The 26,877-nt window shown below is 29.6% G+C and overlaps 1 protein-coding gene across 1 annotated transcript in view; it reads left to right on the top strand.

Annotated features, from left to right (window-relative positions):
* The window catches only part of LOC139875957 (probable aspartic proteinase GIP1), a 36,414-nt gene extending 28,387 nt beyond the window's left edge, over nt 1–8,027 (top strand). Inside the window, exon 2 of the mRNA XM_071863257.1 lies at nt 7,124–8,027. Within this exon, the coding sequence (XP_071719358.1) occupies nt 7,124–7,879 (756 nt within the window). The 3' untranslated portion in view covers nt 7,880–8,027. The remainder of the gene's footprint in view (nt 1–7,123) is intronic.
* The last annotated feature ends 18,850 nt before the right edge of the window (nt 8,028–26,877 follow it).

Here is a 26,877-nt window from a genome sequence, read left to right as displayed (position 1 = left end):
TAGTAAACAAAAAAAAAATTTTAATACTTTTTGCTTTTTATTTTTTAATTTTATTCTAGATCTAGATCTAGCTTTATAAAAACACTTTTCTTTATTTAATACAAATTATGGGCTGATACACTTATTAATATTTTTATTTTTCTTTTCTTTTTCTTTTTTTTCTTTTATACATTTTTTTTATACCAAGTTTTCACTTATAAATACTAGCCATTTCTTTCAAAATCCTTTACACCTCAAAAATTTATTCTCACTTGAAGATCATACTCTCAAACCTCTGCAAAAATTATTTTTGTAAGTTCTCTATATTATTTTTATAGTTTTTATTTAGTTTTTATCATATTTTTGTGCTAGTTTTATGTTAAATACCAAATAAATACGAAATTAATTATAATAAATAATGTAAATACATGATAATTAGTATTAAGTATCCTAATGACTATAAAAATTATTTTTATGAATTATACATTCGAATTTATATTTATTAAAAATCAAAAACTGATTTTTTTATATTCGGTATATATAGATAATGAAGAAATAAATAGTAAACAATTTTATATATTATGTTTTATAATTTTCGCTTGTTCCTTAGGTCATAAAAGTAATTATAAAAATTTATGTTTGATTTATTTGTCATTTTAAATAATTAATTTGTATTTTCTTCTACTTTTGCTACAGTACCGAAAAATCTGTTTTAAAAAGAAAAATAGAATTTAATGATATAACATGTTTATGACTACAATAATCAATGGAAATTACTTAGGAACTAATAAGAAAGTTATAAAAATTATTTTTACAATTAATAATTATATATTTCTATTTAATTCTGAATTTAAACTAAAAACAATACAAAAGTTGAATTAAATAGTTAAACTATTAATATAAATGTACAAATAATTTTTCTAAGCTTAATACACTATATTAGGCATACGAAAATTTTAGATGAATTAATTGAGTTGATATAATAATTATTACTTTATAAACTTTGATTTATCTTGAACCGAAAAAGAAATTAGAAATAAATACTTTTACACCATAACAAAAATTTATAAATTTTTCCTAAGTTTATTTTGGTCAGTAGAACCTAAAAAAAATATAAAATGTGTTGTTAAACTTGTTTATCTATTTATTTGTATTTTAGATATAAAAAAATTTAATATTTAATACATAAAACTTAATATTTATGTATAGAAAATTTTTGTAATGTTTTATACATGTCACTTACTGTTATGAAATCAATAAAACACTTGTTAGCATTTTTAGATAATTATTGGTACTTATATTGACATAAAACTTAAAATTAAACTATACATATTTTAACATATAAGATAAATATATATATATATATATATATATATATATATATATATATATATATATATATATATATATATATATATATATATATATATATTTATACATATTAACTTGATATTAATACATACCCATTCATAAAACACAATTTCTATGTATAACACTTGTCTACCTACTTAAATATATCCTACTTATTATTAGGATTTAAAAACCAAACAATCTTAATAACGATAATACAATCGAACTTAAGTAAATACTTATTGTATAAAGTATTTAAAGTGTTGTATTCCTATACGCACCTAAAAACGTATTGGAACGGTATATTAGATGGGTATAGATCTTGATCTTTCTCGAGTGGATGGACGCTCGAAAGTCTAGGCGGAGAGTTTGGATTACCGAGTTAAAGGATCCTGTGGCTCAGAAACATATGACCTGAAAAGGCCATTTTAAATTGAAAGTGTTAGTTTAGAAGCTTGTCTAGTATGAAAAGCCTTTCCAAAACGATAAACCTTCTTTAAACTTACTATAAAAGAAAATACTTACACTTATCATAATACGGGCAAAACATCTAAACTATTCTCAACTTATTCTTAGGTTGACTTATTCCGTGCTTCGATCATCCATACTTCCTCTTTAAGGATTACTTTATCTCATCGAATTACTAAGGTGACTTTCATAGCCCCACTCTTATTGCTATAGCACTTTTTATACTTACTGGGGTGAGACACATGCTGCTTTTATACTTTAAACAACTTAGACACAAGTACGAACTTAAACTGTGCTATGACTAGCTTATGCTACTAAGACCCCATAGTGATATTTTTAATTGCTTTCAGGATAAGGCATTCTTAATTATTGGGGGTAGGCCTATCGGGAGTAACGTCCCCGATACATTTGACCGCGATGTCTTTGTATTACTTAATAATGATTTAAACATGGTGATAAGGTACTGTCAACTTATCATCGGGGCAACAAAACAAATGTTTAGTCTAAAATATCACGAATCAGTACTACTTTTGGATCTGCGTGATCTACTTTTATAACAAATCTTGTGGTCTAAGAACAAACGGTCAATCATATTTGTTAAACCTATGAATTTCACTCAACCTTTTTGGTTGACACTTTTAGCATGTTTGTCTCAGGTACGGAATGATCAGGACCTCTATATCTACTGCTTATGTGATGACTTACTTGGCTAGGATCAAGACTTATCAAATATTTACTTTTCTGCATTTGAACAATTTATAATTCTTGTAACGACATTATTAATCCTTCCGCTGTAAATTTGGTTTTATTCATATAGTATTTGTTCTCATTTTATAATATGTTGGTATGTATTATGATATTGAATCACATTTCGCCCAGGCCCTAACTGAGGGTGTGAAAGATTGGATTGTAACATCCGTGTTACATCCGTCCCACATCGATTGGAGAGGGGAACGAAGCATGCCTTATAAGGGTGTGGAGACCTTTCCTAGCATGACGCGTTTTGGAACCACAAGCGCAGCAGATCTCATGAGAACTCTGCAGTTAAGCGTGCTCAGGCGAGAGAACTACCAGGATGGGAGACCTCCTGGGAAAGTGCTCGTCGTATGTGGTTGCCAAGAAAAATCCGTGCGCCTACGGGCAAAGCGGACAATATCATGCTACGGGGAACGTTTACCTGGGATGTTACAGATGGTATCAGAGCCAGGCCCCGGACCAAACGTGCACAGCGAGGACGCTGTGTCCCATTAGGGGGGAGGATTGTAACATCCGTGTTACATCCGTCCCACATCGATTGGAGAGGGGAACGAAGCATGCCTTATAAGGGTGTGGAGACCTTTCCTAGCATGACGCGTTTTGGAACCACAAGCGCAGCAGATCTCATGAGAACTCTGCAGTTTAGCGTGCTCAGGCGAGAGCACTACCAGGATGGGAGACCTCCTGGGAAAGTGCTCGTCGTATGTGGTTGCCAAGAAAAATCCGTGCGCCTACGGGCAAAGCGGACAATATCATGCTACGGGGAACGTTTACCTGGGATGTTCAATATCATAATACATACCAACATATTATAAAATGAGAACAAATACTATATGAATAAAACCAAATTTGCAGCGGAAGGATTAATAATGTCGTTACAAGAATTATAAATTGTTCAAATGCAGAAAAGTAAATATGCGATAAGTCTTGATCCTAGCCAAGTAAGTCATCACGTAAGCAGTAGATATAGAGGTCCTGATCATTCAGTACCTGAGACAAACATGCTAAAAGTGTCAACCAAAAAGGTTGAGTGAAATTCATAGGTTTAACAAATATGATTGACCGTTTGTTCTTAGACCACAAGATTTGTTATAAAAGTAGATCACGCAGATCCAAAAGTAGTACTGATTCGTGATATTTTAGACTAAACGTTTGTTTTGTTGCCCCGATGATAAGTTGACAGTACCTTATCACCATGTTTAAATCATTATTAAGTAATACAAAGACATCGCGGTCAAATGTATCGGGGACGTTACTCCCGATAGGCCTACCCCCAATAATTAAGAATGCCTTATCCTGAAAGCAATTAAAAAATATCACTGTGGGATCTTAGTAGCATAAGCTAGTCATAGCACAGTTTAAGTTCGTACTTGTGTCTAAGTTGTTTAAAGTATAAAAGCAGCATGTGTCTCACCCCAGTAAGTATAAAAAGTGCTATAACAATAAGAGTGGGGCTATGAAAGTCACCTTAGTAATTCGATGAGATAAAGTAATCCTTAAAGAGGAAGTATGGATGATCGAAGCACGGAATAAGTCAACCTAAGAATAAGTTGAGAATAGTTTAGATGTTTTGCCCGTATTATGATAAGTGTAAGTATTTTCTTTTATAGTAAGTTTAAAGAAGGTTTATCGTTTTGGAAAGGCTTTTCATACTAGACAAGCTTCCAATCTAACACTTTCAATTTAAAATGGCCTTTTCAGGTCATAGGTTTCTGAGCCACAGGATCCTTTAACTCGGTAATCCAAACTCTCCGCCTAGACTTTCGAGCGTCCATCCACTCGAGAAAGAGCAAGATCTATACCCATCTAATACGTTTTTAGGTGCGTATAGGAATACAACACTTTAAATACTTTATACAATAAGTATTTACTTAAGTTCGATTGTATTATCGTTATTAAGATTGTTTGGTTTTTTAATCCTAATAATAAGTAGGATATATTTAAGTAGGTAAACAAGTGTTATACATAGAAATTGTGTTTTATGAACGGGTATGTATTAATATCAAGTTAATATGTATGTATATATATATATATATATATATATATATATATATATATATATATATATATATATATATATATATATATATATATATATATATATATATTTATCTTATATGTTAAAATATGTATAGTTTAATTTTAAGTTTTATGTCAATATAAGTACCAATAATTATCTAAAAATGCTAACAAGTGTTTTATTGATTTCATAACAGTAAGTGACATGTATAAAACATTATAAAAATTTTCTATACATAAATATTAAGTTTTATGTATTAAATATTAAATTTTTTTTATAGCTAAAATACAAATAAATAGATAAACAAGTTTAACAACACATTTTATATTTTTCTTAGGTTCTACTGACCAAAATAAACTTAGAAAAAATTTATAAATTTTTGTTATGGTGTAAAAGTATTTATTTCTAATTTCTTTTTCGGTTCAAGATAAATCAAAGTTTATAAAGTAATAATTATTATATCAACTCAATTAATTCATCTAAAATTTTTGTATGCCTAATATAGTGTATTAAGCTTAGAAAAATTATTTGTACATTTATATTAATAGTTTAACTATTTAATTCAACTTTTGTATTGTTTTTAGTTTAAATTCGGAATTAAATATAAATATATAATTATTAATTCTAAAAATAATTTTTATAACTTTCTTATTAGTTCCTAAGTAATTTCCATTGATTATTGTAGTCATAAACATGTTATATCATTAAATTCTATTTTTCTTTTTAAAACAGATTTTCCGGTACTGTAGCAAAAGTAGAAGAAAATACAAATTAATTATTTAAAATGACAAATAAATCAAACATAAATTTTTATAATTACTTTTATGACCTAAGGAACAAGCAAAAATTATAAAACATAATATATAAAATTGTTTACTATTTATTTCTTCATTATCTATATATACCGAATATAAAAAAAGTCAGTTTTTGATTTTTAATAAATATAAATTCGAATGTATAATTCATAAAAATAATTTTTATAGTCATTAGGATACTTAATACTAATTATCATGTATTTATATTATTTATTATAATTAATTTCGTATTTATTTGGTATTTAACATAAAACTAGCACAAAAATATGATAAAAACTAAATAAAAACTATAAAAATAATATAGAGAACTTACAAAAATAATTTTTGCAGAGGTTTGAGAGTATGATCTTCAAGTGAGAATAAATTTTTGAGGTGTAAAGGATTTTGAAAGAAATGGCTAGTATTTATAGGTGAAAACTTGGTATAAAAAAAATGTATAAAAGAAATAAAAAGAAAAAGAAAAGAAAAATATTAATATTAATAATTGTATCAGCCCATAATTTGTATTAAATAAAGAAAAGTGTTTTTATAAAGCTAGATCTAGAATAAAATTAAAAAATAAAAAGCAAAAAGCAAAAAGTATTAATTTTTTTTTGTTTACTATTCGGCGCTACAGTAATTTTTTTTTTTCGGGCATTTTAAATTATACGGAAGAAAATATAGATGAAAAAATGAGGGTCGTTATAATCATGAACTTGATTAGTGGTTTGTGCTTTCTTAGATAAACCTTAATTATATGGAGCACTTTGTGCTGATAACGTGTTATAATTCAGTAGGCTTATAATTACCTTTAGTGGTCTGGTTCTTGACTGTAGGCTATTGATAATTAGAAGATAAAAGAGAGGGAGAGAAAATATTGATATTATTGGGTGTGTGTTCTTTCTTACATCCATCATCTATTTATACATAAGAATAATAACTGTATAGAATCAATCACGAGATATGAATTGTAAATTTGTCTCCTAAAGTTGAATTATTGTGGATGGAGATATAAATTGTCAAACATCGTTTTTTGGCTTTTTATGATTATAACAATATGCTCGTTCTTGATTTAATAATTGTTTTGCTTATTTAATATGTGGTAGGAAAGTACATTGTTTTGTTATTTTGTTTTTTTTTTTCGAAAAACCAAATTATATTATATTAAACATGAAAATGGGCCAAAAAGGGGGCCCAACCCATTACACGCAAAAAATCTATTTCTCGTAACAGAACTATATAGTATAGGAGGTGATCCTCACACACCACTTTTTGATCCATTTACATTTAATTAGCTATTTTACCCTTAATTATACTTATAATAATAATATAAGTTCAACTTTCTAGGGGCATAACTGTAAGTTTATGACACAAAAGTGTACATCGATCAAAAAGTGGTGTGTAAGAATAGTAAGCAGAACAAAAACAAACAAGTTGCAGAGATCGCAACTGCAATCAACAAACACGTAATACTTAGTCAAACAGGACGAATTCTAATTACGATTGAATTTATAGGCTAGACTATACGATTTGTACAATACGAATTAAAGAATTCAAATACATGTTCTTATTGTTTCCAGATATGTGTTTTCATATTGTGTTCATATTCATATCATCTTCATAGTCACATTCTTCATAAACCTCTCTGTTACATACAAATTGAATCAAACCAATTGAATTGAAACTGTTTTCTAAGAATATCAGTTGCATACCCGTCCAATAGGATGCCCTCTGACGTATGATTCATTTTATCCAGGTAAGCCGAGTCTATGCTTCACCCAACATCTTTGCCCTATGCCTTCCCGGTCCATCATCATCATCTGAATTGCCCGGTCCAGCCTTCTTCAACACAGCCGGTCCATACTATTTCTCTCCAAATATCGACCTCTCAACTCATCTAATTTACACTCCACTAGTTTTAAACCCAATAGGATTCACCATAATAACTTACTACAACCATCCTTCTGACGAATACTTTATCAACCTCACCTCCATAAACATCAACGGCAAACCGCTAAGCATAAGCCAATCCCTCTTAACAATCAACAAATCTGGTTTTGGTGGAACAAGACTTAGCACAATTACTCCTTACACCACATTAAAAACCTCAATTTATGACGCGTTTATTGAGTTATTCGTTAACGAATCATATGCGCTCAACTTAACTGTGATCGACGATCCTGTGAGCCCGTTTGAAGTGTGTTATGTTGCGGATGACGTTTATTGTAATTCATTAGGGCCGGCTGTTCCGGTTATTGATCTTGTAATGCATAGTGAAGATGTGTTTTGGAGGATTTTTGGCGGGAATTCGATGGTGAGAATTGGGGATTTTTGGTGTTTAGGGTTTGTTAATGGTGGTGATGATGCAAGGAGTAGTGTGGTGATTGGAGGGAAACAAATGGAGGATAATTTGTTGCAATTTGATTTGGAATCGGAGAGATTAGGATTTAGTTCTTCTGTTTTGGTGCATGATACTAATTGTGGTAGCTTTGATTTTAGTGATGATAATTAGTGAGCTATGAAAAGTTTAGATTATGAGTGTATTTGTAAAATTCTTTTTCAATCTTTAAAAACGTAAGAGTTATTGTGTTAGTAGCAGCTGAAATTACCCAATGACACTTCTCATTTAGTAACTAATTTTGATCACATATTCTTATTTCTTTTTAACCATTATAAAAGCACTTCTTTAGTAAAAGTCAAAAGTATTTTCAAAAATAGAAGTTAAAAAGATCACGTTCAATCAAAACATCATGTGAAAAAAGACATGAAGTAGCTTTATTATGAAGATAAAAAAAAGGAAGTAGATGGAAAGTGAGGAAAAAAATAATGAATTAGATGAATAATTTAATGCAATTATTCGATGGTACTGTGAACATCGTCACGAATTGAGTTTTCTCTTAACACGTGTGTGGGTGACAAATGAAAGAATTCAATGTCGACATCGCCGTTAAAAAAATATATAATGTAATTATTCTTTTTATATCTTTTTCATTTTAGGAGCATCTTATTTTTCACCCTTATCATTCTTTTTATTTATTATATATATATATATATATATATATATATATATATATATATATATATATACACACACACACTAATATGTCCATATCTTTTTCGTTTTATGGAGTCAACCACCAAAATTTAATGCGGTGTAATATTATATGTAGAAAAAATTAGGCCGTTGGTACCTGTGGTTTGTAACCATTTTCATCACAACACCTAAAGTTTAATTTTTGCGTCATTGATACCTAAGTTCAGCTTGAATTACGTGGTTGGTACCTCAGTTAAACTACCGTCATCTTTTAAACGTTAACCTCTCACATGTGACACGCATGTGAGGGTAATTTCGTCCTTTTGTTTAATTTAAAACACCAGAACAAATGGTCTAATACATAAGAAGATAGGTATATGTATATGTATTTCAAGTGGGCCCTAAAATTGCATTCCATATGAACTAGATTGGGCCTAAAATGTTCCATGTTTCCTATCGAGTTGACCTAGAACACAATTCTCAAACCCTTCTGTACGCAGTAACTTCATCGATTAAATCCCACCCTAATTCTCAGTTCTTCAACAAAAACTATGAAGTTACAAACTGGAGAAATTGTGTCGAAACATTCATCTGATACTTGATAACAATGATGTAATCAAACAGGGAGAAAAAGAAGGTGTTTTCAACAAATTACCGGATGAACCCATCACAAAAATCATATCCTTAATTCAGGATGGCCGTGATGCTAAACGCGCGTGCTTTATATTGAACAACAGTAATACGCTAATTGAGTTAACATTAAAAGGAAAATTCGAGTTGGATTTGCCTAAAAGTAACGGCGCCGTTCAATGTTCGTCTTTGAGAAAACTTAATATGATATCTATTAAGGTTTTCTCCAAGAATTATTTATGAAGAATCAGTTTTCATATGGAGATGATAGTTCAGTCACATAAATTGAGTTTTTTGATAACAAAAGCACAAAAAAGGAGATGTTAAATCGTCGATTTACAGAGCACGTCAATCCTTCTTATATGGACTACGTTAACTAAAGGGGCGAATTTTGAGACGACCCGTCCCAATCCATAAGGACGAATACAATAACATATGGATACATTGCGAGGTATTCGACCTCTATATGATACATTTTACAAACATTGCATTCGTTTTTAAAAGACAATTTTCATTACATCGAAAGATGACAGGCATGCATACCATTTCATAATATCCAAACTATAAATGACCTAATCTGTCATTTACTTAACAATAATCTTTATCGAACTCAACAATTTGAATGCAACGTCTTTTAAAATATGCCATGAAAGACTCCAAGTAATATCTTTAAAATGAGCAAATGCACAGCGGGAGATTTCTTTAATACCTGAGAATAAACATGCTTTCAAGTGTCAACCAAAAGGTTGGTGAGTTCATTAGTTTATCATAATCAATCATTTCTATAATTTTAATAGACCACAAGATTTCATTTATTCAATAATCATACACTCGTAAGTGTTTAAAATTCATTCGTATGGATTGAACACCTGGTAACCGACCTTAACAAAATGCATCTAGAATATCCCCATATATAATCATCGAAGTACTAAAGCAGTTCAAATTCTCTGACTGGGGCCTGTCACAGCTCATAGATCTATCTTTAGGATTCGCGTCAATTGGTGGCAATTATAATAAACACCAATTCTTAGGTTACCAAGTTCAACAAGGGCCATATCCGGTATAACAATTCAATCATAGAATGTAGTTTTGATTACTTGTGTCTATTTCGTCAATCATTTATAAAAGCGCATGTATTCTAAGTCCCAAAAATATATATTGCAAAAGCATTTAAAAAGGGAGCAAATGAAACTCAACATAATGTATTCCGTAGTAAAAATACATATGACGTCATTGAACAAGTGCAAGGTTGGCCTCGGATTCACGAACCTATATTAATTTTATATATTTATTTGTTGGTCAATATTTGTCTAACAAATTAGGTCAAGTCATAGTGTATCACAATCCTAATGCTTGAGACTACTATGCAACAGTCAACAAAAGTCAATTTGACTCAAAATGATTTCCAAAATTTATACATGATTATTATATAGTTTAAATATAGTCGTTTTATATTTTTAAATATTTTTAATAGATTTATTAGAGTAAATAATATAATTCATTTATTAAATAATAAAATTTTATATTAAAATTTATATAATAAAAAATATACTTTTATATATCTAAAGTAATAAAATTTATAAAGTTCATTTAATATCATAAAAATAATATGATAGGTATTATTAATGTAATTATTTTACACGTAGAAAATATCTTTGTATCACATATTTATTTGATAAAATAATATCGATAATAATAATAGTAAGTAAAAGTTGTATTGTTTTGTAATAATAATTATTATTATTCTAATAATAATAATAATAATAATAATAATAATAATAATAATAATAATAATAATAATATTTATATATACGAAAAATGGTATTATGATAAATTGCTAATTCTTATTAATAATAATAATAATGAAATTTTTATATTAACAATGATATTCCTATTAAAAATAATAATTTTTGTAAAAATGATAGTTTTAATATTAATAATACTTCTATTAATAATAGTGATAAAAATAATGAAAAATGATAATTTTATCTAAATCAATACCTTACGATATTTTAAATTTCATCATGATACCCATACTCATTATTTCTTAATCGATTCGTTTAATATCTTTTAAATCATCTTTTATATCGCGTTCATATTAATGATAATAATAGTAATCATAATAATTATGTGTTACTAATATTAGTTTTTAATTATAATAATACTAATAATAATAAATATTATGATAATATTAATGATAATACTAATAACTATTTTAATGATAATAATTATAATAATAATAATACTAATTATAACTTTAACGATAATAACGATAGTAAAAAAAATAACAATTTTTAATGATAATACCTTTTGTTGATAATGATAATAATAATCTATTCTATATATAATAACAAAATGTTAAATAGATCATTTAAAGTAGCCTCCACTAATCTTAGCCATCCATTCAATTTTCCATCTATGATCTTGACCATTGATTGTTTCCTAAACTTGATTATGACCTCATAATCTTAGGCTTGGATTACTTGATTACTAAAATACCCTCCCAATACCATTAAATGCTTCTCGCTTTAACTAAAGGTAGTTCCTTTTGAAACTGAATAATGTCATGAATACCAAAATTATAATTGCTGTAATCTAATCAATTTTTAAACTATGAGCTGATTTTGGAGAAGATTTTGTTTGATAATTGCTGTAATCTAATCAGTTTTTTTTTTTATCATCGGTCATTGTCAATTCCATTAATTCAACAGTTAGGGTTTAATATCCCATTGAATTTAGGGTTTCAGGTACGCTTAATGGATATTGTAAAGGGTGTCAATACCTCAATGTTCATCTATCATTATTAATATATCAGATTAAATTGTTTTTACATGGGTTTTTTGATGAATACCGTTTCTTGAATCAATTGATTACACGGTTTCGTGATTTAGTAAGGTTTGATTGATGAATATGTATTTTTTTCACTGATAAAAAACGTTTTGGACTGCAAGTGTTTTCTTAAGAGCTTGATTGAACTCATAAATGATGCAAGCATTTTCATGATTTATTAAGGTTTGATTGATGAATGATAAATGTTGTTTTGTACTACAAGTGTTTGGTTAAATGCTTGACCGAATCTATACACTATTCCAAGTGTATAGACGAGTTTTAGTATGAAACATTGAATTGTTTGCTACAATTTTGAATACTCTTCGCTAAAACTTTGAATACTCTTCGCTAAAATTTTGAATATTTGGATCAAAATTCTGTAATCCTACGTTAATGAACAAAGAACATATTATATTTCAGTCACTGGCCCAAGTTGCTCATCAATGGACGGGGCTTTCTTCATAGAATTGGATCCATATAAATTTATATTTCGTTGTACCTGGTCTTACGCATAAAGACAAAGTCATACAACAAAGGTACGTTTTCATTTGTTAGAAAAGTACATTATGTTATTGCTAGATGTTGCATTATCTTAACTTCAATATGAATATGAATGAGACAATGATTTAGTAAGGTTACATAAGAGGTTGTCTGCTTTGGCAATGGGCTGTTGCGGGTACTATTCAACTCATATTTTGCAAGGTTACATTTGCTTAGTTAAATGTAATAATGGAATCATTATTATTGTAGAATTCAATTTATGGATTGATTCGATTATATCATTGTCCTACGCATTGATTCTTATAAGTTATCTTGTATTAGTGGCACAAATGTGAGATCAATGGATAGTGCCGAATGGGTATGTGACAAGCCCTATTAATTAATTCTGAAGTAGAAGCGAAACTGAGGCAGTTATTTGTACAAAAGGGAAATGCCGACAAAATACTTGGAATCCGGGTACTTAAAACAACTTTTTTTGTATAAACATATCCAAAAATATTACCAGTTGAACCTGTTTAGACCCATTACCCGGACCCGCCCAACCAGTTTCTTTCGATATAACCAAGTTCTACATATGAATTTACGTTAAAACATCATTCTTTAAGACGTTGGCTTAAAAATTTATTTTGGTAAAAGCTGTAATACTTATATACTCTTTTATATTTTATTTCTACCTACATATGTATGCATCAGTACATATATACAGTATAATTACTCTTTTCAGTAAACAATGAAATTGAAATTCAAATAATGGCTGCGTGAATCTTTACTTCCATGGATATTAGAATTTGATACCCTCATTTTTAGTATTTTTGCTCTAAGGTTTGTGCCTATAAAGACAGGAAAGTACTAATCGATACGGCTGCTGGAGTTCTCGGAAACTATGATCCTTCTCTGGTTGAACCTGATACCTTATTTCCTGTTTTCTCTGTAACAAAAGGAATTGCAGTTGGAATGGTACATTGGCTGGTCGATAAAGGGTGTGTCATCTAATAATTTTATATAAAAATATTTATTTTAACTTATGCCTCCCAATGGCCCATCATGTACAATTCGAGTGTTTGTTGCAGGAAAGTGAAACTTGAGGAGAATGTAACAAATATATGGCCATAGTTCAATTCAAACACAAAAGATCTATAAAGGTTCTATCGTAAATAGATAAATCTATCTATAAAACTACTTACACCTCTATCAAAATTGTCATTATTATTTAATGTTTTCTTTCCGTCTTAGGTGCATCACCTACTTAATCATACAGCTGGTATGCAATATGCTCTGGAAAGCTCTGTTCAAGATAATCCAATGGTTTTGTGTGATTGGGATGAGTGCCTAAAACGCATTGCTATGGCAGCACCAGAGACAGAACCTGGTCAATACCAAATATATTATATCATTACATATCATATGGTTGGCTATGCGGTAGGATCATCGAGGTACTCTTTAATCCCAACTCGATAGAGTGGTTCAACGGGTTGGGTAACGGGTCAAAACAGGTTCAAGTTAATTCGCGAATACTAAACTGATTTTGGGTGGGGGCAAATTGTTTGTTACTCTAATCATATTTAGCTATAACAATCTTAAACATGGTATAAAAAGATTAGGATATGTTCACCTTTACCTAGAAATTTTTATATGACCTTTATACGATAATGTGCAACCCAAAATGACCCAGTAATATCAATATATTCATCGGGTGATACCCTTTAAACCAAAAAAATGACCCATTAATAAATAAAAGAGTCGAATTTACTACTTCTATTGAAGGCTATCATATATCCGTTTTACATATATTCGTTGAGGTTCTGTTTCAGTGATTTATTTGTTCTTGAATGTACATCATGCATCAAAGAAAAGGTTCCAAGATATCCTCGAAAAGGCTTTTGTTAACGCACTTAATATTCAAGAGGAGCTTTATATTGGGATCCCTCCAGGCAAGATTCAACCCAATTTGTATATGTCTCAACTTATTAGTATAACAAAATGCTTCATACCACACACACACACACACACACACACACAACGTAACGTGCATATTATCCGAACTATCTTTTACAGTACTATTTGTATTATCCCTTATAGTTCATGATTTTAACCTTATGCGCGATCAATATCAATTTAGTTCAAAATCATACCATCACCGTTAAAAGTGTCAATTTCAACCCATTTATCTACTTATGGGTCGAACTTGATTTGAGTGGTGAATTATTATCAAATGAATCAAGTAAATAAAAAATTTGAAAGGGAAACAGGTCTGTGGTAATATGGGTCAGAAAAGTTAGAAGTTGTTCAAGTATTTTTAATGTATATGATCTTTCAAATCATTTTATGCAAAAAATTTAATTATTGTCATAAACTGGAATGTCTACTTAACGATGCTAGATAGATCGGAGAGAGTGAAAAAAGTTATTGTGCAATATTTAACGCTATTGGACCCAACTACCTTTACACCACTTTACGACTATGAAGCATATGAGAAGTTACTTCTAATAATTTTCTATTCTCTAATCAACCTAACAAAATATATTATGAAATTCTATTAATGCTGATTTAACCCTTAAAAAAATCCCACGAATTGAAAAGTCAAGATGTACATGAATGAAGACAATACTTCTGTTAAAATCTAATTAGGTAGTTTATGAGACTATTATTTTAAAATGTAATAGGTTTTAGGGATGCATATCAGATGATAATCTATAAGTATAATGGAACTGTAATCTTATAATGGTACTAATTGATAATTACAATAGAGGATCATCCTCTGAGACCCTTTGCTCTACATGGAATGCATTTAGTTTTTGCAACTTGCAAGTTTAGTGTGGTTTGTTACTAGTTAAAAAGGGTTGGTGAACACTGAACACATACATTTTTTTTTGTTTTGAGAAATTTTATGAGTTGATGTTACATTGTAAGAGCCTCTTGACTGGTTAGAGCAATCCAAACCATTTTTTGACTCCCATTTCTCTTATAGATGTTGACCATTTAAGTTTATATAACCATGATTATATAACCATTTAGGTCTGTATACGGATAACTCTAAATTTGATGATGTATATATGCCTTCAGATCTGTCACATTGGTAAACAGGTGGGTCGAGCGGGTAGGATAATGGGTCAAAACTGGTCAGCTTTTATATTGCTCCAAACGTGTCTGGGTGGGTTTGCCTTTACGAGTTTGCATTTGTATTATCATTCTTTTCACATCAATAAGGTTTTGTTATTCTTAAACTTTGCAGATTAAATGTCAACATGGATAATGTATGGCTATGAATTTTAACCCCTTATTCTTAAGGGTTTGCATTGTCCAGTTGCAGCCTCTTCGAAGTTTCTTTTTTGACAGCTGATCATGGCTATGAATTTTAACCTTCTTATGATAGGACTACTAAATTACTACAACAATGTTTTAGCTACCTTTTTATAATACAACTGTTACACAGTAGCAATATTTGCCCACCATGACGACTACTTCACGATTTTGTTTGTGGCCTATTTTTTCTGAATACACTAATATCATTATTATGCAGTGGAATAAATATATCGGGTGTCACACAAGCATAATATAGTTGTATTATGTATTTTTAGTTATTAGTGTTGTAGATGGTTTTTTGATATGATGGTGTTTGTAGAACTATCGTTAGAGGAGTACTACTACAAGAAACAAATGCAGCTTTGACATTTTAGAGTGATCGGTGAAACCGGAGAAACATGCCAAGTTATATTGGTTGCCTTTCATCTTCAACATATGAATGCTCAAAGGTCTTCGTATAAGTTGCAGTTTGATAACATATGATTTCTCACAGCTCTTTGTTTGAGTTGAGTTGAGATGTAAATGTATAATGTATTGTATGTTTCAATGGCTTAGTATAATACTCGGCTGTTTCGTGTCCAGTTTTGAGTTTTGAAATGATTTACTTTCAAAATTTGACTTTAAATATAAAAAAATTGTGTTATATGATATTTGATGAAATATTTATTGATGAATTCGGTTTTAAATGCGTTTATAGAGGTTACTTTCATCAAGTATTATACTATCCAAAGAAAATTGTTTAAAGTCAATATACGAAAATAAAGAATTTTAAACGTCAAGACACTTATTATGGAACGGAGTAGTACATGTTTTAGGTATTTAACGTCTACTATACACCAGTTATTGGTCTCTATTTGATTTTTGAATTAAACAATTTCCTTCATGGATAAATTTGAGTTTGTAAGCAAATAAATTCAACTCAAGTTTTACAACCATTGTGCAACTTCTTTCAAGTGTATCTATGAAGCCAGAAACAAGGTAAATCACAAAGGTGAAAAAAACGCTATATAAAATGTGTGCAGATTGCGCTTCTCATTTTCATCCATAGAAAGTTAATCGTGTACATGTAATTTAATAAAATGTACATATACTTCCGAAAACGTACAAGTTCATTTCAATAATAAAGGTGATAGGTGTGCTATGACAAACATTACAAAACATATGTCAAGTTTAATAGGTGATGATTGTAAGTACACTTTATATCTATAATATCAATAAAAGTGATGACTGTAAGTACACTTTATGTCTATAACATTATCAGTTACATTGAAAAAACTCGAATACAATATTTTGTTCTCTTTCTTATCTATAGTGATAAACTTAGTGAAAAAAGATTAAAAAAGATGCGAAATATACTTACAGTATGACAATTTGCTACTTCATTATTGACACTAAATGACTATTTGAAACGATACTCTATAAGAAATTCATAGAGAAATATTAGCTAAATGGTATATATATAGTATCAATAACCCAAACTACAACTAAATATCCGACGTAGAGTGTTATCAATTCTCTTTTTTAATTAAGCGTTTGAACTTTAGTTATATTCGATTTTTCTATACTAATTACTATAATTTATATCTACAATATTGTTCAACTTCATCCATTGCCTTTATTTGTTTCTATACACAATTTTGGATTTTGTGTTTATGGTTTTATTTGTTTTGATTTTGTCAACAACTATACAACATTATTCTATGATTTGGTGCATTACTGGCAACCATTCAAATAATATAAAATATCAGTTTCTGGATTTTCAAATTTATTATTGATTAGTCTCATAAAAAAGTCCCGCGAATTCGCGGGCATTAAGCTAGTAATAGTAATAGTAATAATAATAATAATAATAATAATAATAATAATAATAATAATAATAATAATAATAATAATAATAATAATTAGATAAAAACTATTACGACGATAATAACGACGATAATAATAATCATTTTCAATAATAATACAAAATTTCAATTGACTATAACTTCTAATCCGTTCATCGAAACCATTTGTTATCTAAATGAAAAGTTCTTAATTTTTCACTAGCTTTCCAACTACATGCATATCTTATACCTTATCTCAACCGCATATGTAACTAACTCAGGGTTCAACATAACCTATCTAACGACAATATCAAAAATACAAGCATGCAATAATCCTATATACTCGAGCACTAGTCAGGAATACACTAATAATATATAAAAGTTAAGTTATGAGTGCTCACGTATCAATATTGAGATTCAATATTGTAGGAAAGGTACGTAGACGCAACGGAGATGATAAACACTAGTTTGACCTCACGAGCATACCCTCGAACATTACTCATCACCTCCATAGCTATAACCCATAATTTTCTTAGCCCTATCCTACTCGAAAAACCCGTCTTGAAATATCTCGCTCAAAACTTCGTCGTAGTATTTTATGTGAATAATAATAATAATACTAATAATTATAATAAGATTATTAATAATAATAATCTTATTAATAATAATAATAATAATAATAATAATAATAATAATAATAATAATAATAATAATAATAATAATAATAATAATATTAATAAATATTACGGAGTAGAACAGAGAGATGGATGGATTGAATCGAGCAGCAAAACGATCGAGCTTTATACACAAATCCTGAAACTGATACCTCCGCGATTGCGGAGGTTTTGTGCCTAAATGCTCCGCGATCGCGAAGCTTTTCTGTCCAGCTCATTCCCAATGATTTCAAGGTTGCTGACGGTTTATATAATATTATATATTTTAATTTATATAATTAATTATATATTATATTATATTCACGTGCATAGTTGACTTGTAAAATTAGTTCCGATGACTCGTACGTTGTCACTCGACTTATGATCCGGTTTCAGTTTCTCGAACGCATTTTCGTACGCTTAGAAAACTAGTACTTTATGTTTAATGACTCGTACTCTTATCAAAATATAGATCTAAATCATTAGTATGGTATATTACACGAACTGTAACTTATGCATTTGAGTGTTTTGGTCATTAGCTTCTATAAATCCTCGTCTCGTTGTATATACATATTATCAAAACGTTTTATGACTAAGTTAAAATATATGTATATTTATATTTTCATTTCGAAATATAAATTTGGAATATTTATTTAACAATAATTAATATATATAGTTTTTCAAAACTAATGATATTCAAAACTTATATATTTTGAAATCATCCTGAAATTTGATTGGGATGGTCATGATTGACAATACGAATGTTTTCATGACGAATATGAGTTGGTATATAGAGTTTTATGGATAAAACGATTCGGTTACTTAAAGAGTACGAGTGAAGCTATCACAAAAAATGAAATGAAAAATAAAGTTTCGTCTTAACTTTGGACGTTGTCTTGGTTGAATTCCAAAATTCAAGGGATTTAAGGAAAATCTTTGAAATCTAAAAGATTTGATTCTCCGGCGAATAAGGAAATTAGGACCTCTCTAATTAAATGTGGAGATCTGCCTTGATTTCTCCATCAGATATTTCACTATAAATTAACTTCTTTCGTTCTATTACTTTTACCATTCGTATACTAAATTCCCAAATTCAAAAGATGGTGAAAATGCTTAAACCAGTTCTGATCCTTGTCCTTATCCTTACTATCGCAACAATCAACTTCCACCAGAGGAATCTATTTACTTCTACTTCACCCTTGGGGTTATAGTGTTTTTAATTCTCCCGTGTCTTTATGTTGCGATAAACATTGATATACACGGTTTGTAATATATGTGTTGTTATCGGGCTTTATATTCTTCCTTATATTTCGGAGTTTCATACGTTTGTTTTCTCTTCCCGACTTTCAGTTAAGCGAATAATGGTCCAGAATTTGTAGATATGAATTTCGAAATGAACACATTTAATGTTCTAGGAAAGAAACAGTAATAGCACAATCTGACTTGTCAAATTACCAGAATTCAAGGGAAAGATAGGACTATCAAGAAAAACATGTTCTTGATATGTTTATAGATTAGATAGAATGTAAGAGTCGTATAACATGGCACATGATGACGTTATGATATGTGAATCATCACGTTTCATTTAGAAACTCAGCATGAATTACTGTAATATAATCACGTTGATCAAGTGTCATTATATTATACTAACTCATGATTCAGCTCCCAACACTACTTCAAAAATATTCCTATTTTAAACTCGAATGTTTCAGAATTTAGAAACTAAAATAGTTTCTTTTATGATGTAATACAGATAGTGCGAAGAGGTAAATGATTTTAGATAAGAATAATTATGGAAATACCTTCAGAAATCTGGAGGATATTTATAATGAAAGATACGATAATATCTTAGAATTTATAATATCAGAGGATGATGAAGAATATTGTCCGCAGGGGTTTAAGATCAGGAGCAAGGTATTCATTAATGACTTCAGCAGATAATGAATCATTTGGATTCTTTGAAGGCATGTTTAGTCTTTGTGATTTGTCCACAGCCTCTTTCATACTTTGCTCAATCCGTTTTCTAGTTCCAAACCTTCTCTTTTTCTGAGCTTTGCCAGCACCCTATTCTTTATCATCAAACTTTTTACTGTTTAGGTCGTTTACAGTTTTTGCTGCTTCATCAGCATTTTTCAAAATTCTGAGAATCAGTTCGCAGTTTATGGTGTTTTTCAGAACTTCACATTCGCAGTATGTAAGTCCAGGAGATAGATGTTATATGTATAACTATTGGCGTCGACATGCTACGAGATTTCAAAATACTGATTGCTAATTCCCAATGATTCGTATGGCAATTCTCGTTACAAGATGCAGATAAGTAAATGATGGGGTTTTGATAATTATAATGATTTTTCGGAAATTCAAAGATCAGTGAAGTTGTTGGTAAGTTTATTGCTAATGTGATGGAACATAAATGGTTCCCCGGTAACGTTGGTGAAAGGGCAACGTATCTATCGAGGTTATAGTAAGGCTGTTTCGACTGAAAAGTTGAAGTTGACTTGTTGGAGCTGTGACAAAATTGTCTATTTTTAGAAGGGATTGAAAAGTTATTTTATCTAATAAATGCCAAAGGGTCTGACACAAATACGTGTTAAATTATGACTTTAGTTTCAAGAGTTTTTCAGGTACATTACTGTGGGTAATGTGTGGTTGGATCATCATCTCGATTGTTCATTATTTGAAGTGTCTTCAGGAATTTCGAAGGGTTTGAACCCAGATTGTAATCGTTAATATACATACAATGTTATAGCACAATTTTGAAGTCAAAGTATAGCTTTGAAAGATGTAGGAATCTAAAAGTAATAATGCCGGTTATATCTCGAATTGAATTTTGCTATTTTAAAATCAGAATGAGTATGGTTGTTTTGATTTCTATACAAGAATATATATTGTTGTGAAAGTAGTGAGTGTAATTGGTGATTGCTGAATCAAATTCGAGGAATGTAACATATTAATTGTGAATTTATATATCTCTTAGGTATCACCTACCCGTTAATTTTTTTTTCACAATTAATATTTTGTACTACAGAATTTTTATTACAGTCTTTATGAAAATATATACGTGTATATTTTCTTTAGATGTAACATAGATTTAATGAGTTAATATTAAATTAAACTCATTTGATTTACGGTTGAAACTAGAATTGAGTAATCCCTAAAACTTTAGAAATTACATAAGTATTTCTTCAATGATATTGAAATTATGGATCAATACTTCGTTATTTGTTGATGCATGATGTTGGTGTTCGTGGAATTCTTGTGAACTTCGCAAGGTACGAATGATGTTATTGTAAAAGTTTCGAGTACATTGATGATGAAAGTGTAAAATCAAACATATATTTAAATAATACTCTTGATTTATTATGAATTGGAATTTATTGAATTGAGACAGTGGTTGTAGTTAACGATGGTTAAGTTGCGGATGAAGGACGTACATTATTGCATATTAGTAATATGAATTAATCGAATAGTTAAGATTCATACATAATAGCTTAGTACGGAAAGATTTATTTTGATCTCAAAGTTTATATATATATATATAAAATATATATATATAATTTCTTCAGAGGGAAATGAGTTAATACTTCATAACTCGTTTATACAATATACGCGTTATTGATTTGTAATGATGTCCACAGTGATTCTTGAACTGACGGAGTTTGTGATGTTATAGGTGCTGCTGATTCTGATGATGCTGACGGTACTGGCTGTGCTGGTGATGCTAACGGTACTGTTGTCCACTCATCTGATTTATGGTTAAGGCTAGAGTATATAATCTCTAAGACTTTAGAGATTACATATTCGCCGCAGAATATTTCTCCAATGAAGTTATGAATCAACACTTCATCGTTTGTTGTTGTTGGTATTCCTTGTTATCTACAGAGCGTATGACATTGGTGCTCGTGGGACAGATTGTGATGTTGCGGTGTAGGATGCAGATGTTGTTGTTGGTGGTGGTGATGGTACTGTTGGTGTTGCTGATGGTAGTACTGTTTATGCTGCTGGTGCTGGTGCTGGTGTTTGTAACCTTTGCACCATATTCTCCAAAGCCACTACCCGAGCGCGAAGCTCGTTGACTTCTTCTATTACACCGGGGTGATTGTCGGTTCGGACGAGCGGATAAATAAAATCTAGAATTTGATATAGTATATAATCGTGACGAGATACTCTAGAAATGAGAGAGAAAATGGTGGGTAAGTGCTTTAGGTTCTTCACCAAGAGGGCAATGTGGTGGATGGAATGGATCACCTTCTTCTTGTCTCAAATGATTGAGGAGGCTACGAACCCATCCCCAATTCATCTAGAATAGATGATGGCTGATTGGTTGATCCATTCCAGTCACACTGCTTTCAGAGCTTGAGTGGGATTCCATTTCGGAATCCAAGTGACTTGAACTAATGACGAATTCCATTTCGTACGATTGAATAAAGAATTTTTCGATGTGAAACGATATTCTGGCTATTGGGTGGTATTCTAATTACATAGAATATATATATATATATATATATATATATATATATATATATATATATATATATATATATATATATATATATATAGAGCAAAAGATTTCGTAGATTACGGAGGAATTTACGAAATATGTCAGGCAAAGTTTACAGTAACAGATACGCTAAGATATGATTTAGCAGATATGCTAAGATATGAATTTTTTTCTATACATTATTCATGCAATTACTGCAGTAAGACGTGTCTAGACTAAGAATGATAAGCAGGTAATTTCCAACATAACTGATAAGCAAAACTTTTGACATGCAGACACGGTCGAAGTCCAGACTCACTAATACATCCTAACGACTATCAGTTAGACACACTAATGCAGACCTGGTTCGCTAAGACCATCGCTCTGATACCACATGTCAGTGGGGGCGCATCCCACTCAGTGCCTTCCCAGCTAATCGCCTGGTGACCACTGAGCGTACCTCAGACACTGATTTTACGGCCCTGCCTCTCGGCAAAACCAACCATATTCGGACCGCAAGGAGTAAGAGCCAATGCTTCGTCATAGGTAACACTGTGAAAACCCCCTCTATGATTAAGCCGACGACACAGCTTAAACCAGCTTTGGTACCACATGAGACGACCCGTCCCAATCCATAAGGATGAATACAATAACATATAGATACATTGCGAGGTATTTGACCTCTATATGATACATTTTACAAACATTGCATTCGTTTTTAAAAGACAATTTTCATTACATCAAAAGATGACAGGCATGCATACCATTTTATAATATCCAAACTATAAATGACCTAATCTGTCATTTACTTAGCAATAATCTTTATCGAACTCAACAATTTGAATGCAACGTCTTTTGAAATATGCCATGAAAGACTCCAAGTAATATCTTTAAAATGAGCAAATGCACAGCAGAAGATTTCTTTAATACCTGAGAATAAACATGCTTTCAAGTGTCAACTAAAAGGTTGGTGAGTTCATTAGTTTATCATAATCAATCATTTCCATAATTTTAATAGACCACAAGATTTCATTTATTCAATAATCATACATTCGTAAGTGTTTAAAATTCATTCGTATGGATTGAACACCTGGTAACTGACCTTAACAAAATGCATCTAGAATATCCCCATATATAATCATCGGAGTACTAAAGCAGTTCAAATTCTCTGACTGGGGCATGTCACAGCTCATAGATCTATCTTTAGGATTCGCGTCAATTGGTGGCAATTATAATAAACACCAATTCTTAGGTTACCAAGTTCAACAAGGGCCATATCCGGTATAACAATTCAATCATAGAATGTAGTTTCGATTGCTTGTGTCTATTTCGTCAATCATTTATAAAAGCGCATGTATTCTCAGTCCCAAAAATATATATTGCAAAAGCATTTAAAAAGGGAGCAAATGAAACTCACCATAATGTATTCCGTAGTAAAAATACATATGATGTCATTGAACAAGTGCAAAGTTGGCCTCGGATTCACGAACCAATATTAATTTTATATATTTATTTGTTGGTCAATATTTGTCTAACAAATTAGGTCAAGTCATAGTGTATCACAATCCTAATGCTTGAGACTACTATGCAACAGTCAACAAAAGTCAATTTGACTCAAAATGATTTTCAAAATTTATACATGATTATTATATAGTTTAAATATAGTCGTTTTATATTTTTAAATATTTTTAACAGATTTATTAGAGTAAATAATATAATTCATTTATTAAATAATAAAATTTTATATTAAAATTTATATAATAAAAATATACTTTTATATATCTTAAGTAATAAAATTTATAAAGTTCATTTAATATCATAAAAATAATATGATAGGTATTATTAATGTAATTATTTTACACGTAGAAAATATCTTTGTATCACATATTTATTTGATAAAATAATATCGATAATAATAATAGTAAGTAAAAGTTGTATTGTTTTGTAATAATAATTATTATTATTCTAATAATAATAATAATAATAATTATATTTACGAAAAATGGTATTATGATAAATTGCTAATTCTTATTAATAATAATAATAATGAAATTTTTATATTAACAATGATATTCCCATTAAAAATAATAATTTTTGTAAAAATGATAGTTTTAATATTAATAATACTTCTAATAATAATAGTGATAAAAATAATGAAAAACGATAATTTTATCTAAATCAATACCTTACGATATTTTAAATTTTATCATGATACCCATACTCATTATTTCTTAATCGATTCGTTTAATATCTTTTAAATCGTCTTTTATATAGCGTTCATATTAATGATAATAATAGTAATCATAATAATTAGGTGTTACTAATATTATTTTTTAATTATAATAATACTAATAATAATAAATATTATGATAATATTAATGGTAATACTAATAACTATTTTAATGATAATAATAATAATAATAATAATAATAATAATAATACTAATTATAACTTTAACGATAATAACGATAGTAAAAAAAATAACAATTTTTAATGATAATACCTTTTGTTGATAATGATAATAATAATCTATTTCTATTCTATATATAATAACAAAGTGTTAAATAGATCATTTAAAGTAGCCTCCACTAATCTTAGCCATCCATTCAATTTTCCATCTATGATCTTGACCAATTATTGTTTCCTAAACTTGATTATGACCTCATAATCTTAGGCTTGGATTACTTGATTACTAAAATACCCTCCCAATACCATTAAATGTTTCTCGCTTTAACTAAAGGTAGTTCCTTTTGAAACTGAATAATGTCATGAATACCAAAATTATAATTGCTGTAATCTAATCAATTTTTAAACTATGAGCTGATTTTGGAGAAGATTTTGTTTGATAATTACTGTAATCTAATCAGTTTTTTTTTTTATTTATCATCGGTCATTGTCAATTCCATTAATTCAACAGTTAGGGTTTGATATCCCATTGAATTTAGGGTTTCAGGTACGCTTATTGGATATTGTAAAGGGTGTCAATACCTTAATGTTCATCTATCATTATTAATATATCAGATTAAATTGTTTTTACATGGGTTTTTTGATGAATACTGTTTCTTGAATCAATTGATTACACGGTTTCATGATTTAGTAAGGTTTGATTGATGAATATGTATTTTTTTCACTGATAAAAAATGTTTTGGACTGCAAGTGTTTTCTTAAGAGCTTGATTGAACTTATAAATGATGCAAGCGTTTTCATGATTTATTAAGGTTTGATTGATGAATGATAAATGTTGTTTTGTACTACAAGTGTTTGGTTAAATACTTGACCGAATCTATACACTATTCCAAGTGTATAGACGAGTTTTAGTATGAAACATTGAATTGTTTGCTACAATTTTGAATACTCTTCGCTAAAACTTTGAATACTCTTCGCTAAAACTTTGAATACTATTCGCTAAAATTTTGAATATTTGGATCAAAATTCTGTAATCCTACGTTAATGAACAAAGAACATATTATATTTCAGTCACTGGCCCAAGTTGCTCATCAATGGACGGGGCTTTCTTCATAGAATTGGATCCATATAAATTTGTATTTCGTTGTACCTGGTCTTACGCATAAAGACAAAGTCATACAACAAAGGTACGTTTTCATTTGTTAGAAAAGTACATTATGTTATTGCTAGATGTTGCATTATCTTAACTTCAATATGAATATGAATGAGACAATGATTTAGTAAGGTTACCTAAGAGGTTGTCTGCTTTGGCAATGGGCTGTTGCGGGTACTATTCAACTCATATTTTGCAAGGTTACATTTGCTTAGTTAAATGTAATAATGGAATCATTATTATTGTAGAATTCAATTTATGGATTGATTCGATTATATCATTGTCCTACGCATTGATTCTTATAAGTTATCTTATATTAGTGGCACAAATGTGAGATCAATGGATAGTGCCGAATGGGTATGTGACAAGCCCTATTAATTAATTCTGAAGTAGAAGCGAAACTGAGGCAGTTATTTGTACAAAAGGGAAATGCCGACAAAATACTTGGAATCCGGGTACTTAAAACAACTTTTTTTGTATAAACATATCCAAAAATATTACCAGTTGAACCTGTTTAGACCCATTACCCGGACTCGCCCAACCAGCTCATTCCCAATGATTTCAAGGCTGCCGACGGTTTATATAATATTATATATATAATATATTTTAATTTATATAATTAATTATATATTATATTATATTCACGTGCATAGTTGACTTGTAAAATTAGTTCCGACGACTCGTACGTTGTCACTCTA

Source organism: Rutidosis leptorrhynchoides, chromosome 1 (genome assembly GCF_046630445.1).
Source record: "Rutidosis leptorrhynchoides isolate AG116_Rl617_1_P2 chromosome 1, CSIRO_AGI_Rlap_v1, whole genome shotgun sequence".
Classification (NCBI taxonomy): domain Eukaryota; kingdom Viridiplantae; phylum Streptophyta; class Magnoliopsida; order Asterales; family Asteraceae; genus Rutidosis; species Rutidosis leptorrhynchoides.
This window is presented reverse-complemented; position numbering and strand designations above follow the sequence as displayed.